The sequence below is a fragment of the Leptonychotes weddellii genome, chromosome 4 (assembly GCF_054177405.1).
Source record: "Leptonychotes weddellii isolate Sample4059 chromosome 4, ASM5417740v2, whole genome shotgun sequence".
NCBI lineage: Eukaryota > Metazoa > Chordata > Mammalia > Carnivora > Phocidae > Leptonychotes > Leptonychotes weddellii.
The window spans coordinates 15704442-15721613 of record NC_138372.1 but is presented as its reverse complement, the minus strand read 5'-3'; the positions used below and the strand labels follow the sequence as shown (position 1 = coordinate 15721613).

Genomic DNA, 17172 nt, shown 5'->3' with positions numbered 1-17172 from the left:
CTTTTAAAAAGTTAACATCTGACTTTACAGAGTCAGGACCCTAATCAATATTAAACAGTATTGTCAAAGTTACCTTCCCCTAAAGCAGCAGATGACCAGCAGGTGGACCAGCCGGACAATATTCTGATATGACTGTGTAAACAAGCTCAGAGGAATCTCTTTGCCTTATTTCCAGATCTTGGGTAACTTTTCTTTGCAGTCTCCCTCACCATGAGGGTAGGGGCTCTATGCTGCTGGCCATTTTATTCCCAGTGGCTAGGCCTGGAAGTACTGTTGAATAAATGAGGTATCACTAAGGCCGACATCACCTGGCTGTTGTGAGGACATCATGATATGTTGCTTACAAACTGCCTGTCAAAGTCTGGCACATAGTGGCTGCTCAAGACAGGAGTAGTTAATATTGTTATGCGACAGCTGGGAGAGGGTGGCTGGTTATGACTCGGAGGAGGGGGCGGCCATGGCTCCTGTCATGGCGGGCAACTGTCCTAGAGGGGTCACCAACGCAGGGTCTTGGGGCCTGGGTGCCTCCAAGCCATAATGCTGGGGGAACTTATGTCTCTTTTTAGGAATCTCCATGGGATACTTGCTTCCTCGGGCACCATAGGAGCATTGGTGGCTTGGTTGATCAGCTATAAGCCAGCCTTGTTTGGGTTCCTATTCCTTCTGCTGTTGCTTAGCAACTGGCTGGTCAAGCATGAATTCAAGCCCACCCCCCCAGAACCCCCGCAGGTGAGCAAGAGGGGCCTTAGCTTCAGCTAAGGATGATGGGATATTTACAGCTTGACTGGGGGTATGGGGACCAGGGAAGATGTCAGGATAATGGGGCAAGACTGAAAAATCCACAGCTCTAGTCTAAGCCCTTGTTCTATAACTCCCACTTGGATGATGGAGGACAAAGCACTTCCTTCACAAGGCTTCAGTTGCCTGGGCTGGAAAACAGGGACCATCCCTAGACAAAAACAAAAACAAAAACAAAAAAACCCACAGAGAACAAACTGGTGGTTGCCAGAGGGGAGGTAGGTGGGGAAGGAGTGAAACAGATAAAGGCGATTAAGAGTACACTTAACTGGGGCGCCTGGGTGGCTCAGTTGGTTAAGCGACTGCCTTCGGCTCAGGTCATGATCCTGGACTCCCTGGATCGAGTCCCGCATCGGGCTCCCTGCTCGGCGAGGAGTCTGCTTCTCCCTCTGACCCTCCCCCCTCTCATGTACTCGCTCTCTCTCATTCTCTCTCTCTCAAATACATAAATAAAATCTTTAAAAAAAAAAAAAAGAGTCAATATTTAAAAAAAAAAAAAAAGAGTACACTTAACTGGGGCGCCTGGGTGGTTCAGTCGTTAAGCATCTGCCTTCGGCTCAAGTCATGATCCCAGGGTCCTGGGATCGAGCCCCGCATCGGGCTCCCTATTCCACGGGAAGCCTGCTTCTCCCTCTCCCACTCCCCCTGCTTGTGTTCCTGCTCTCGCTATCTCTCTCTCTGTCAACTAAAGAAGTAAAATCTTTAAAAAAAAAAAAAAATCTTAAAAAAAAAGAGTACACTTATCTGGATGAGCACTGAAAAATGTAGACAATCATAGAATCACTGTGTTGCATATCCGAGACTAATATAACACTGTATACTAATTATACTTCAGTAAAAAGAAAAAAAGAGAGAAAACTTGTTTAAAAAAAAAAAAATAGGTACCATCCCAGACTCTCCTGCTTCATGTTTGATGTCAACATGGTTTGGCAACAGTAACAACTACTTGAAGGTGGAAAAATTTTAAATGGATGAACAAAAGATACCTGTGGAACACAGACACATCTCTAGAATGGCATAATGAAGACAGCAGAAATGTACCCAGATTATGACATCTTTTATGTAAAGTTAAAAAAAAAACCACACATGAAACAATACCTTGTCTTGTTTGTGACTGTAGTGAAAATGTATTAAGGTTGGATCTCTCAACCTCTGCCTGTTTGATATTTTGAGTGGGATAATTCTTAATCGTGAGGGCCTGTCCTGTGTGCTGTAGGATGGTTAGCAGCATCCTTAGCTTCTATCCACAGATGCCAAGAGCACCTCTCGCCTCCCTTTTGTGACAACCAACAATGTCTCCAGACATTGCCGAATGTCCATTGGGGAAGGCAAAATAGCCTCCCATTGAGAACCACTGGTGTAAAGAAATATATGGAAAAAATAAATTCTGAATTCAGGATTGCAGTTGAGATGAGGTTCAGAGAGGGAGGGAACTCTATGAGAGGGACCCACAGGGGACTCCAGTTATATTTGTCATATTTTATTTCTCATGCTGGTATGGGAACATGGGTATTTGCTGTAATATTCACTTTTATTTTTGCATGTCTGAAACATATTTTTTAAAGATTTCATTTATTTATTTATTTGAGAGAGAGAGAGAGCACAAGCACGGGAAGGGGCAGAGACAGAGGGAGAGCGGGAGAAGCAGACTCCCTGATGAGCCGGGAGCCCAAAGCCGGGGCTCGATCCCAGGACCCTGGGATCATGTCCTGAGCCGAAGGCAGACACTTAACCGACTAAGCCACCCAGGTGCCCCTGCATGTCTGAAATATTTAAAATGGTTTTAAGGATGAGGAATTTGTAGCTGACTCCAAAAAGAAAAAAAAAATTAAGTATTATTAATTGCATAGAGGCAGATGAGGATTATAGAGATCAGAGTGTGTCATGAGACCACAGGAAACTTGGCAGGTGGTGATTTTATGAGGCCTGAAAACAGTCTCGGGCACACTGAGAGAAACACATGCTCCGGAGACAGATCTATCTGGGTTAAGTGCTTTATGTCCCCTGGGAGTGCAGATGAGCAGGCCATTTCATTTATTCCTAGGAACCAAAGACAAGTATGGGTCCTAGGAGTTTAGGGGTTCCCAAACTGAGAAGAGGGCCTTTCCTCACTGGACCCCAACTCTCTCATTCACAAGATGTGGCAAAGATGCTCTTCTTGCAGGCTGGTTGTGAGGATTGATTAACGGGATGTGTATAAATCACTATTAATTAATGTTTCCTTTTTTGGGGTGGGGGGGTCTAGGAAGAGGCAGACAAACCAAAGCCTCCTGAAGCCAAACCCAACAGCTACGTCTTGAACACGAAAGAAATCGAGAGACTGCACGCCTGCTTTGCCCTCCAGGACAAGGTCCTTGAACGGCTTATGTTCAGTGAAATGAAGCTGAAGGTCTTAGAAAATCAGATGTTCATTGTATGGAATAGAATGAGTCACCGCAAGAGGTCAAGCCGGCAGCGGACTTTTCCCATGAGGAAACACAGAATAAGGAGACATGATTCAGTTTTCTCCATCATCTCTGACTGTACTTCTAACTCCCCCTAATGAGGTCAGAGAGACTGGGGTGGGCTGGCCTCTTTGGATGTTACCTTTCCTCAGTAAAACCCAGTCAGAGACTATTGAATTTTCTTAGTAAATCACACTAGAGAGCAGGATTGGAGGCTGAAAGGCCAATCGCCTTTGGGAAAGAAATCTGTACTCACCCCGTCAGCCACGTAGTGCTCTAAGAACAGCCTGAGGGGCCGCCAAAACCTGGCTCCTCCTCTCTTTCAGTTGTCCACCTTAACCCTAGTCCAGAACCCTCTACCTGTTCACCTTGAGTCTTACAATGGCCTCCCCTGAGCTGCCCCAGCTCCCAGTCTTCCCCTTTCCCTCTGCTCAGAGGCCAGAGCCAAGCTCTGCCAAGTGGGCAAGTTCACTGCCTCTTCTTGAAACTACGCCTCACTGTGGTTGATGGAATAAAGGTCACACTCCTTACCATGGTGTTTAGCCCCTCCATGATCTGACCCCTTTTCCAGGCTTGTTTTCCGCCCCTTACTCTCCCTCATGTGCTTTATACCTTGTGCCAGGAGTATCCCAAACACCAGTCATCGGGTATCCCCTTTGTGATTTTTGCCAGAGCCATGAGCCACCTGAATATTTTTAGCTCAATATTGTCCCTTTTATTTTGTAAATGACAGTGAGTTAATATTTTATTTTTTTTAAATATTTTTTAAAAGATTTTATTTATTTATTCGACAGAGAGAGACACAGCGAGAGAGGGAACACAAGCAGGGGGAGTGGGAGAGGGAGAAGCAGGCCTCCTGTGGAGCAGGGAGCTCGATGTGGGGCTCGATCCCAGGACCCTGGGATCATGACCTGAGCCAAAGGCAGACGCTTAACGACTGAGCCACCAGGCGCCCCTTAATGTTGTCCCTTTAAACTGACTTGTTTCCTTAAATAAATGTATCTGTGAAAGAAAGTCATAATAAAAATAATTAACTGTACACTAAAAAGCTGTATCATCTGGCTGAAGTAGAAACTGTCAAAAAAAATTTAAGAAAAGAAGAAGAAGACAAGTGGAGACACAACAATGTTACTGAAGTTCCAACCAGAGCTTGGTTGCCCACTGGAAGTGTCTGAGCCTGGGAATTTGGGGTTAAAAAGAGAAATTAGTAAGTATTAGTGTTTGAGAGATTTGCTAGCACCAAACTAAGGTTTTTCTCCATAAGGAGAACTAGAAGGAAACCACTACCTTGCCGTGGGATCCGGCGTGGCTTAGTGCCTTGTTGGGCCCCACCTAAAATCATCTCTAATCAAACCAGATGGCTGGTCATCCCCCAAATGCACCCACATCTTTGCTCCTGTGGTTTCTTCCCCTGGAATCCCTTGTCTTCCCCCTTGTACTATTACACTTCTTTAGTCCTTCCGAAACTACACCTCCAGAACGCTTCCCTAACCCACCTGGGAATAGTCTCTGTCCTTGGTGTGCTCCCGGCATTTTATCTTCAGTTCGGCAGTGGAATGTATCACGATCCGCTGGGATTTGATTTGCACACATTTCTATATTCCCTCCCAATCCTCCAACTAGATTATAAACCCTATAAACCCTGCAAGCACGGCATCTTGTTCATCTGTCTACTGCCCACCCCCACGGCACCCAGCACTGGGGCTGGTATATAGTCAGTCAGTGCTTCATAATAGCACCTCTGATTGTTGATCACAGTCTTATGTGTCCTGACATCTTCTCCGTGCCCTCCTTTTACGATAACTCCCCTATACCCTATTTTTTTTTTTTTTTTAAGAGCAGGATCTCTGGTGCCTAACGGCCTAGCTATAAATCCCACCTCTATCCACTCCCAGCTGTGTGCTCTTAGACAATTCCAAGCTGTTTATTCTCGCTGGACCTCGGTTTGCTCAACTGTCAAATGGGGAGAGTAGCACTACCACCCTCACTGTGCGTCGTGAGGATTAGGTGAGCTACCACACCCCCTCGGGTCTTTCCTCCCATGACCTCCCTACTTAAAATCCCAAGCCTCCCTTGTGGGTCAGGTGTCTTCTCCTTGCCTCTCCAAGTCCACTGGGGTTGCCTCAGGCTGCTTCAGGGCTGGCTGGGTTCCTTCACAGGGGGCCCCTCCTCTCAGGGAGGCTCTCTCGACAGGACCTTTTTCCAGGTTTTCTTTGGAACCAGGGGTGGTAGCATCCCCCCAGTTTTCCAGCCCAGGGGACTGCACTCTCTTTAGATGCTGCTCACACCTTTGTCAACAGTCCCTTTCACATAGCTTCATGGGCCATTGCTAATGGTCTTGCTGTATGGCCAGCCCATGGGACCACCCAGAACTAGACTCTTAGGAGAATCTCCATATGGTAACCTCTGCTGTGGAAACAGATAAAGCAATTCAGCCACAAAGTCCAAAGGTATGTGATATGTGAACAAGCTCACAATAAAGCAGTGCATCTTGACAGAGCCTCTGGACAGAAAAACTGGTCAGAACTATATGGCTAGCCCATCCACTTGGTGCACTAGATCCGTGCCTAGACCTACCAGTAACAAAACAATCACGGAGGTCTGAGGTGGCCCAGTGAGGATCCACTTGACCTACGAAGTCACTGACTCACAGACTACGTCTTACTTGCCAGAAATGCTGGCCTTCAGCTCAAGGTATAGTGCAACAACTTGGGGGATCTGACCAATTGCTGGCAGTGGATTCTGACCACCATAGACCTGATCTAGGATGTGGGTTGGCTACTCTCTTCACCGAGGTAGACTCCCAAGGTTCTGATGAGCACCTTTGCCATGTGCCAAAATGTCCCGATAGGATACAACCTGACAATGGAACTCTGTTCACAGCCACTGGCTCCCAGTTGTGGGCCCTGTTAATGTGGAATTCACTTGCTCTTCCACACTTGCCCCTGCAGGTGGTGGGTACAAGGGAGCTTCAGCGTGGCTCGCTCAAGGTATGGAATTCACTTGCTCTTCCACACTTGCCCCTGCAGGTGGTGGGTACAAGGGAGCTTCGGTATGGCTCGCTCAAGGTGCAATGACATCAGAGCTCCCTCATCATCTTCTGTGGGCAGCTAGGAAAGGGAAGGGTACACCTGATGTGTCAGGCAGAATGCTGACTCCTGGGTGTTCATGGAGATCAAGGCTCTGGGAAAGGACAAATCTTCTGGCTCATCCCAGGCGCATGGCAGTCCACAGGTGATGATCTAGCAAGAACAGAGGCAAGAAATCTCAGGAAACAGACCAGGATGGAGGGCTAAATAAACTTGCCTTCTCTTCCAGATCTGGACAGGCAATGCTGAACAGCCTCTAGCAGCTGCCCAGGCCAGGGCCCACGGCACGAACCTACCACAGTACTGAACACACCATCACCCTTACCCCAGCCCACCATCCCCAGCTACAGGAGACTTATCAGTGACTCACCCTCTGACAATGGCAAGGACATTGCTTCCAGCTGGTCATAGCCACCGACAGCTGTGTCATGGGCCTCCACAACCATGTTCCCATCCCTTGCTCAGGTAGTGTTGAGGCTCATTGGCAGAACACTGAGCAGTGCCCTTCATATCCGACTGGGTATATATATATATATAGGTCCTCGAGCCTGGTATGGACTCCATGGCCAGATGGCTCAGGCCTCCACGATGGGCTTTGTACCACCACTCCAGGCTTCCCTCCCCCTCCGGTGTCTCCCCGGCATTGCCAACAGCTGCTGGAAATCCCCTTAGGAGCCCAGCTGATTTCTACCCCTATTGTTTATTACACTCTTATTGATCTCCATCCTGAGTGCGCAGGCTTGTGTTTGATGAGCTCTAGGTCAGGGGATGGACCTTGGAAAAACAATCTGGATTGTATGGGAAGACCCTGGGGGCTCACTCCAGGTTTTAGCAATGAGGTGACAGCAGGTGGGCTCAGGAGGGACTCCCTTCCCCAAAGCAGAAATGATTGCACAAGGTCTCCACTCCCCTCAGGGTCTTCAAGCCCTGCAAGCATTTTCCCTGGGGCCTGAGCTCAGACCAGCTTTTCTTGACTTGCAAGGCTGACCTCACGCTGTCTAAATAGTAGAGTAGTTGACCGAAGGGAGGTCTTCTGGAGCACACACCAGGATGTTTCTGGCTATGCCCTGACCCTTGAACCTCTCTCCATGTGACAGGAAAGACTGCAGGACGCACCAGCACCTCATTAACTGCTGACCCGCCGCATCTAGGTTCCCCGGTGAAGCCTGATTTGCACCTACGATGCATGACTTTGTGGTCTTTGCCTTCATCCCGCACTCACAGCTCCTGGACCTTGGGGTCCAGGGCTCAGATCCTTCGTCACTTCATTTCACTCCCTGGTGATGGCTTTAAATATTCTCTACTGTTTTCTAAAGCCAATGATTTTCTAAATTATATCTTTGATACAGACCTCTAAGTTGCAGATTCAAATGGCCCATTGCCTACTTCCACACTTTCACTCAAACATCTCGGAATTAACAACAGTCCTGAACTCTGTCTCCCCGCCACCCCCCCCCCCCCCCGCTCCAAACCCCTCCCACACGCAGGCTTCCCTCTTCCGGTGGCTTAGGCCAAAACCTCTGGAGCCATTCCTGAGTCCTCTCTTTCTCTCTTCTTCGGCTCTTATTCACCAGCGGGTCCTACTGGCTCCACCTTCAAAGCATGTCCAGAGTCTGGGACTCTAGGCGCCTCCACGGCTGCTCCCGAACAGAGCCCCCGGCCTCCCCGCCCCTACCCTGGCCCTCTAGTCGGCCCTCAACACACAAGCCTGAGCGGTCCTTTAAAAATGTGAGTCAGGTCCTGCCACTCCTCTGCTCCACACCCTGCAAGGGCTCCCATGTCGCTCAGAGTGAGAACCAAAGTCCTTCCTGCAGCCTATGAGGTTCCCCATGACCTGGTCCCCGATTACCTTTCCCACCTGGCCGGCTGCCCTGCCCCTCAGTCCGTTCCAGCCTCCTGCCTCCTTGCTTTTCCCTTGGCACCCTGACACACTCTCATTCTCCGAGAGGCCTTTGCATTGGATGTCCCCCTACCAGAGACTCTTCCTTTGCTGGCCATATACCTAACTCCCTTACTTCCTTTGGGTGATTTGCTAGATGTTTTTTTCTCAGTGGGGCCATCCTGACCTCCCAATTTAACACTGTAACCCCCAGCCCAGCTCTAGTTATTTTCCATAGCATGCAACACTGTCTAACATGCTCTTACTCCCTCTGCTGCCTCTGCTAGAATGGAAGCTCTGCAAGGTCAGGGATCTGTCTTGTTCACAGAGCTAGTTCAAGCACCTAGAACAGTGTCCAGCACCTAGTAGGTGCTCCACAAATACATGCTGGGGCGCCTGGCTGGCTTAGCTGGAAGAGCCTGTGACGCTTGATTTTGGGTCATGAGTTCGAGCCCCAAGTGGGGTGTAAAGATTACTTAAATATATAAACTTAAAAAATACATATATGTTGACAATGAGTGCTTGTTGCTATGTCTGTCTTGCCCTATGTCCTCCCCCAGACCCGAGCGTAAGATCTGGCGAATGGCAGATCCTCGGTAAGTGTCTGTCGGGTGACTCAATGGGTAAGTGAGCAGACAGATGGATTAATCAATCCGAGCCTAACCGGGGAGAAATGCTAAGTATCTTCACAGATCCTTTGGGAGAGATCTCATTTGAGTTTCGTTTGTCCTTGACATCTTTTTGGCCACTTTCTCCATTCTAAGCAATCCTGATGCTGAGGGTAGGGACAATCGTTTTCTGTCTCTGGGGATGTTCTGGAGTGGATCTGGAGACAAGAGAGTGACCTCCAAATAATCTGGGGAGCAAGCCACACGGAGAGGTTGACCTCAGGAGAGAGAGTTTCAGGACGGGTGCAGAAAGAAGGCAGCAGCAGTCCCTCAACCACAGTCCGCTTGAACTTCGGAGCCTTCTGTGTAACAAGTTCTGCTCCTAGTTCTAAAAACCTGAACATGATCCTCAGAGAAGAGACATCAGAAAACGCCTCCAGGGAGTGTTGGGATCATGGGAACAACTGAGACTGGACGGAGAACGATGGGAAGAAGAGGGCGGAAGGGATGGGTGGGGGAGGCGGGGCGAATGGGGGATGAAGAAAGGGGAAGAGACCAGCAGCCAGGGCCTGAGTGGGGAGCATGAGGAGGAGCCGCAACAGGGGGGATGGTCATCACTCTGGCTTACACGTGCTTAGCTAATGTAACCCCAAGGGGGTAGGCTCTATCTTATTATTCTCTTAACCGACCAGCACACTGAGGTCCAAGAGAAGCCAAGAAACCCAACCAAAGGCACAGAAGTGGTGGAGCTGGGATTTGAACCCCAGCAGTCTGACTCAAGGGTCCAATTTTGATTTTTCCAAAGAGCAGTGGGCAGTCAATGGAAGGTTATTTATGTAAAAGATGAATAGGATCTCTCATGTATAAAGAGGATGAGTAACTCCTCCCTCACGGGGCTGTTGTGGGGATTATCTTTGTTCATACACGGAAGGCCCTGGACAAATGCCTGGAGGAAGGGAAGCAATCCCGGATAGATGATCCTTCAGAGGCGGCTCAGGCTGGGCCTTCGGATTCTACACACGGGCCTCTGCTGCCACCGTGTGGCCACTTTGCTGTATGACATGCTGCGGATTCCCACTCACTAACTTCAATTTTAGTATATGTGCTGCCGAAGCGAGCACCCCACTCACTAACTTCAGAAGGGGTGAGACTGGTCTGGGTTGGAGACGGGGGTTGGGGGGGGTGGGCTGCTTTGGGGAGGGAGAAGCTCTGAAAGCAGCTGATGTCCTGGGGGTGAGGGTCTTTGTCAGTAGAGGTGAAGATCCCTCGAGTGGACTGATTCGCACATTCAGCCCTAGCTTGGAGACAAATCAGAGTGAGACGTGATCCTCACCCTAGAGGACCTCGTGGTCTGATGGGGTGCGCCAGTATTTGGGAAGACTCCTGGGTCCAAATCCCAGTCCTGCCACTTCCTGGGCAGAACAGAACGTGCCTCGGGGGACTGTTCTGAAGATCCAAGGGACGTAACACAGAAAACACTAAGCAGGCTGTGGGCAATCAATCTGTGACCTGGCGGCAGGCTGCCCAGCAAAGACTGACCAAGTGGCTGGGTACAGAAGATGCGGGTTCCTGCCCCACTGCTGTCCCTAAGCTTGCTATGTGACCCTGGGAAGTCACCTCCCCCCTCAGAGCCTGTTTCACCGGCCCTACCACGTGGAGTTGGGACAAAATCGCTTGGCCTTCTTCTTGCTCTAATTTAGCCTCTTTTCTGGGCCAGCCCAGATTTTTGGCCACGGGGGACTCAGACTAAGATCCAGAAGGCCTGCTTCCACCCCTTCACATACGGGACCCTAAGCATCAGCAAAGTGGAGAGAATCGTTCAAGTCCTGCCAACCACGGAGTGGCCGGGAGGCAACCGTGGGGCCCTACTGAGATAACGATGTGGAAGCTGATGTGATCCATGCATTGCAGAGGAGCCTGTCTCCTCAAAATGTGGTCCACGGACCGGCCTCGACATCACCTGGGAGCTGGTTAGAGATGCAGAATCTCAGGTCCTGCTCCCACCCACTGACTCCGAGCCTGCAGGTTCGACTGGATCCCAGGCTGTTCACATTTAAAGTGAGTAGGAGACACGCTGGTCTGGGGCAGCGGTTCCTAGCCCTGACCACAGAGTGGCATCACCGTGGCACGACGCTCCTGAGTCTCTCTACGTGTGGGGCCCAGACACCAGTGGTTCTTCGAAGCTCTCCAGGTAATTCCAATGTGCAGCCATGTCTAGTGCCAGGAAGGCAAATATATTTACTCCTTTTGTGTCAGTGAAACTCAATGGAGAGTAACTTCCTCGAATGTTCACCGAGAAGGATCCGATGTCTGACACCAGGGCTGGGCAGAAGTTGCGGCACGAAGCCACGTTATCACAAGACGCTGGGCTTTACGGAGTTTTTACTCGGTGCCAGGTCCTAGGCCACCTGCTTTACCAGCATGCTGCAATTTAATCCTCGTGGTCACCAAGATAGAATTACCCCCATTTTTAGATGAAGAAGCAAAGAGGGCTACACAAGCGGTGACAGAACTGGTTATCTGAATATTTAACTATCAGGGCGAACCCTAGTGGTCTTCAAACTGTGTTCCTTGGAACCCCAGGTGCCGCAGACGCAGCTGAGGAGCTGGCGTGGGGGCATGGACGGGTCTGGGAGGCCTGTAGCAGACACTCTTTCCAGAGAGAGCATTCCCTTGCCCTCCAGCCTGGAGCATCTCGGATCACGCGGTGCTGCCCAGGCTCCCTGACAGATGTGCCCCCCTCCCTGCCGCTCAGGGACCCCCCCCGGAACTAATCCTAATGGCGGAGGGCACGTGGAGGGATTAGGGCTGGGGTAATCGGCACTACATCTGCCAGCCCCTGGGGAGCCTGGGTGAAGCCTGCACCTCGGAGCCCAGGACGCCATTCCGGTCCCCTGGACCACGGGGACTCCTGGAGGCCCTGTCCAGCCATGGCCGGGCCTGAATTGCCCTGTCCTTCCTGAGCCTTCCAGAAGAGGGTGAGTTGGGGCTAAGAGCCTGGGGGTCGGACAGGGTTGTTTCTGAGGCTGGCAGGGGAGGCAGGGCCGGGAGGATGACCACCTGTCCTGATTTTCCCAGGACTGAGGGATCTGGAACTTTCCAGCGCTAAAATCATGACAGACCCGGGCAGACGTGCACAGTTGGTCAAGCTCACAGGTTTTCTGAGCTCAGTTCCCCTTGCCTTTGAGGCGGAGCTTCATGGAGGCGGGGGTTGCTTCGCCCCCTCCCATCCTCACCCCCTCTCGTCTTCTCACATCTCTGTCCCCTCCTCTCTTCTCCAGATTCCAGGACCTCTCTTCGCCTTTACTCCCCTGACCCAGTTTTCCATTCACAGGGTCTCCGGGGCTGTAGACCAGACCTCAAGGAGCTGAATCTTCTATGCTGTGGAGAGAATGAAGACCCAGGTGAGGCACAGCCCCACGAAGCCTGGCTTCAAATATCGGCCTAAATCATTCCACATCACCTTCATCATCCTCACTACCATGTATCTAGGGTTTGCACCGTAGGCCAAGAACAGTTTCAGGTAGTTTACATGTACTAACCCACTGAATTCTCAAAACCAACCAGAAATTACTCCCCTTCCTTCTCATATCCCCAGGTCCCTGGCTGGAGTGCCCCCAATTCATCCCCACTACCTGCTCAGTGAAGCTTTCTTCCCCCGCTCCCCCAACCCAGAGGCTGAGTTCATGGGTCCCTCGGAGACCGAGGGCTGTGTGCTCATGCTGTTTACATCTCCCTCCCAGAGAAATCACTACACTAGCACCGATTAGTGAACAGCTTTCTAGGGGCTTTGCAGGCATTATCTCATTTGCCCTCACCTAACTTCTACGAGGTGAAGGAACAATGGTCATTCCCATTACGCAGACACGCAAACGGAGACTCAAAGAGGTGAAGTCATTCGTCCAAGGTCAGTAAGGGCAGAGCCGACATCGAGTCTTGCTCGACCCCAGAGCCCTTGTATGTGGCCACTCCACCATCCTGCTGGCTCCATGGGGGACAGATGTTGGCCAAAGGCTCTGTACCCTCAGGGGATAGCACTGTGCCCAACACACAGCTGACCCTTGGAAACTGTATTCTGGATGAATGACTGGACGGGGAGGGTTGTACCAGAGTCGGCAGTGAGAAGGAGAATGGAGGTGAGTGTCTTGGGACTGTAGACCACCTGGGGAAGGAGCTGGGGAGGGGAGGAATTTGGGGGGAGTCAGGCTCTTACTGAACCCTCCCCTTGCCAGCATTTTCCAGCTGGGATGGGAGAGGGGAGAGGTTTCTAGTGGCTACTGCAAGTCAACATGTGAGCAGCTGGTGAGTGGCTCAGAGGTGAAACACTGACCCCACCTTTGGGTCTATTGGAATAAATCCTGAGACTGGAGACAGGCATGAGATGAGACTGGGCCTTAGAGGAGGACTGTGAATCAGAGGTGCAGAGATCCCAGTCACGTGGTGAGGTGGGGTGGGGTGGTGCAGAGCACAGAGCTAGAATCCCACTCTATCATGTGCTGTCCATGACTTCAGCAAGTCATTTAAAGCCTCTGACTTTCGTTCTGCACTTGGAAATGTGATGCCCATATCCTGGCCCCTGCTATAAGGTGCCTGTTAGGGGACGTCAGGCTGCCCTCCCACCAGGGCTCCCTCCCTGGCCCTGATCCAGTGGCCCCGTGCTCATGCTCGAAGGGAAGCCCCTTCCAACTTCCCTCCCACACAAACAATGCCAGAGAGCCCCCCATCCACTCCTCGTGGCTGAAGCCCAGTCTTGCGTCTCATGTTACTCCTCTGACACCTAGGTGGAGACATCCTAATGCTCTTGGGCTCTAACGGATTCATTTAAAAAAATGGAGGTATAGTTTACGTGCATTAAAAGTCATTCTTTATGGTGTACAGTTCTACAAGTTTTGACAAATGCACACGGTCCTGTGACCACAATCAAGATATATGACTGTTCCATCACCTTCCAAAGTCCCTTCTATTCCTCTGAAGTCTACCCCATCCTTACCCCCAGACGGCCACCGAGTGGTTTTCTGTCCCTACAGTCTGCCTTTTCCAGAATGTTATGAAAATGGAATTATACAGACTGCAGCTTTTTGAGTCTGGCTTGTTTCACTCAGCATAATGCATTTGAGATTCATTCACATTACTGCGTGTATCAGTAGTTGTTCTTCTACACTGCTGAGAAGTATTCCATTGTAGGGATATAAGAGAGTTTGTCTATCCATTCACCAGTTGAGGGACATTCAGGTTGTTTCCAATCTTTGGAAATTATGAACAAAGAATGGCTTTAGTGGGAACCCCAAATTCTAGAGCTGGAAATGAATGAAATCTCCAAATGGAAATGTAAACTCTTTACAAATAGTCCATCCTGCTCCAACAGGAGACCCAGAGAGGGGAAGGGACTTGTCCATAGTTACAATCGACTCAGGAAATGGGGCTGAGATTTGAACCCAAGACTTTCAACTTGCAGGACAATGTAAAGTTCAAAAACGTATTTCCTGAGAATCTGCCAGTGCCAGGCGGAGTGCCAAGAGCTGTGGGGGCATAAAGGCCAAGAAGGAATGATCCTGGTGTGGGAGACACCTGCCGCCGAGGACGGAGCCAGACAAAGAAGCCAGTAGCGACCCGTGCGGATTGCTATTACAATGCAGGAAGGGGTGTGCGGCAAGCAGAGAGGAGAGGCCCTCAATTTTGCTAGGGGAGAATGAGAAGGCTCTACAGATGCCCATGGGTTTTAAGGGAAGAACACAAGTTTGTCAGGTGGAAAAGGATAGAAAAGGCCTCACAGAAGGGAATGACAGGTGCAAAGCCACGGAGAGGGGGATGAGGCATAAAGATGCAAGGGGGTGGGGGGAGGAGAGGCAGGAAATGGGCCCATGGAGTCGGTTGGGGTCAGATTATAGCAAGCCTCTCTGGCAGACTGTTTCCTGTAGGACCGTGCCATAGCCTGTGCTCAATGTGTGAGCTTCCTTCATCACGGAAGAGCGTGTGGGATTGGACAGAGAGGCAAGGAATCGAAACTCAGGGAGACCCTGACAGAACAGAACCTACAGAGCAAGTGTTGGTAGGTTGAGACACCTGGCATGTTTCAGAGATGGTGGCAGGTCAGTGGGGGACAGGATTGAAGTATTTCATAAATGGCTCTGGGATGATCGATTATCCACATGGAAAAAATAAAATTAGATTCCTTTCTTTATACCATAACCAAAAATATTTCTGTGTGTGAAAGTACAGAAATCTACATTTACAACCTCTGTATAAAGGATTTCCTGAGCACAATCACACACACACACACACACACACACACACACACACACATACACAGAACAAACAAAAAAGACAGTATTGATGAATTTGATTGGCAGGATCCAAAACCAAAACAAAAAGCCCTTTATTTAACAATAATAGCTCACAGAGCTTACAATGTGTCAAACAAAATGTACTTTATAGGGGCGCCTGGGTGGCTCAGTCTTTAAGCGTCTGCCTTTGGCTCAGGTCATGATCTCAGGGTCCTGGGATCGAGCCCCACATTGGGCTCCCTGCTCGGCCGGGAAGCCTGCTTCTCCCTCTCCCCCTGCTTTTGTTCCTTCTCTTGCTGCATCTCTGTCAAATAAATGAATAAAATCTTAAAAAAAGAAAAGAATTAGATACTATAAAAAAAACCAAAAAAAACCCCCAAATGTACTTTATATATATTAACTCACTAAATCCTTACTAATTTGTGAGGCAAGTACTATTATCATTTCCATTTTACAGGTGCAGAAACAGAGGCACAGAGAGTTAGGTAAGTGACTTTCTTAAGGTCACACAGCCAGGCAGTGGTTGAACTGAGATTCAAAATTAGACAATCTGGTCACAGATTCACCACTACACTATTCTGCCTTTCAAGAAATTATCATAAACACAATGTGAAAAGACAAAACACAAGCAAGAGTATCCAGAACTTACAAAGAACTCTAATACATAAAAAAAAATTGAATAGGAAAAAAAACAGGCAAAGGATAAGAACAGTTCATTCACAGAAAAGCAAACCCAAATATATACAGTAAATGCAGGAGAAAGCATTTGACCTTATCAATTAGAAATAGCAACGAGAATCACAGTTGGTGGGAGTATCAACTGGAATGACAACTTTGGAGAGCCCGGATGGTATCTAGTTAATCTGAGAAGGACCGCACCTTACCACCCAGAAATTTCACTGCCAGGCACAGTGTCTCAACTCAAATGCATAAAAAAAAAGATTTTATTTATTTATTTGAGAGAGAGCACAAGCAGGGGGGAGAGGCAGAAGGAGAGGGAGAAGCAGCTTCTCCGCTGAGCAGGGAGCCCCACCCGGGGCTCGATCCCAGGACCCCGGCATCATGGCCTGAGCCGAAGGCAGACGCTTAACCGACTGAGCTGCCCAAAGCGTCCCAAAAGAGTCCCATTTTTGAGGCAGCCCAACCCTAGTCTCCATGGTTTCACCAGCACACTCTGAAGTACATTCATGCAGCAGCATATTCTACAGAAGTTAAAGTGAATAATACAGAACTATATGCATTGTATTGGGAAAAAGGAGGATACTAGAGTAGGACATATTTTACGTAAGTTTAAAAATGTGCAAAATGATACCACGTGCTGTTTGCAGATGCATGAATACAGAGTGAACAAATGAAAACACCACGGTAATGACAAACAGCAAGATCAGAAGGGGCGCTACATCCGGGAAGAAGGGGAGGAGACTGAAATCTGCAGGTGGTACGGAGAGGGCATCACTCCACCCAGAATGTTTTATTTTCATCCATCCATCAGCTATTTTTTAGGGTCTGCTGTGTTCCAGGGACTGTTCTAGGCACAGGGAATACCACAGTGAGCAAACCAAACAAGAACCCCCGTTTTCTAATGGGATGAGATGGACGGACCATACACTAAACAAGTAACGGACATGGTAGTTTTTAAAGTGTCAAGATAGGAGGAAAATATGGTAAAATGTTAAGATCTAACAAACTTGAGTGGTGGGTGCCCTGCCCTTGGAGAACTCGCACTCCATGAGGAACATCAGCTCATAGTAGTCCAACAACTGTCCTATTAGGGAGTTGGACTTGTACCACGATGGAGGCTTGTACAAAGTGCCGTGGAGGGGACCTGGATGAGGAGGGCTGGGGAAGGCGGCATTTCAGCTGGTCTTAGGTTTTTTTTTTTTTTTTTAAAGATTTTATTTATTTATTTGAGACAGAGAGAATGAGAGAGAGAGAGCACATGAGAGGGGGGAGGGTCAGAGGGAGAAGCAGACTCCCTGCCGAGCAGGGAGCCCGATGCGGGACTCGATCCCGGGACTCCAGGATCATGACCTGAGCCGAAGGCAGTCGCTTAACCAACTGAGCCACCCA

General features: G+C 49.5%; 2 protein-coding genes across 2 annotated transcripts in view; both read left to right on the top strand.

Moving 5' to 3' along the window:
* Positions 1-17172, top strand: part of LUZP1 (leucine zipper protein 1) — a 243265-nt gene that overhangs the window by 170542 nt on the left and 55551 nt on the right. The gene's annotated exons all lie outside the window — the stretch shown is intronic.
* On the top strand, positions 164-3473 carry TEX46 (testis expressed 46). The gene is made up of 2 exons (XM_006737587.2): positions 164-729; positions 3143-3473. Exons 1-2 carry the CDS (start codon positions 538-540, stop codon positions 3338-3340), a joined length of 390 nt encoding a protein of 129 aa, XP_006737650.1. The 5' UTR covers positions 164-537; the 3' UTR covers positions 3341-3473.

What these genes read in the sequence shown, in the direction of transcription:
- TEX46 (XM_006737587.2), top strand. Translation starts at nt 538, where the DNA reads ATGCTGGGGGAACTTATGTCTCTTTTTAGGAATCTCCATGGGATACTT. An exon ending in CCCCCCCAGAACCCCCGCAG is followed by an intron (nt 730 to 3,142) that starts GTGAGCAAGAGG and finishes TTTGCCCTCCAG; the next exon opens with GACAAGGTCCTTGAACGGCT.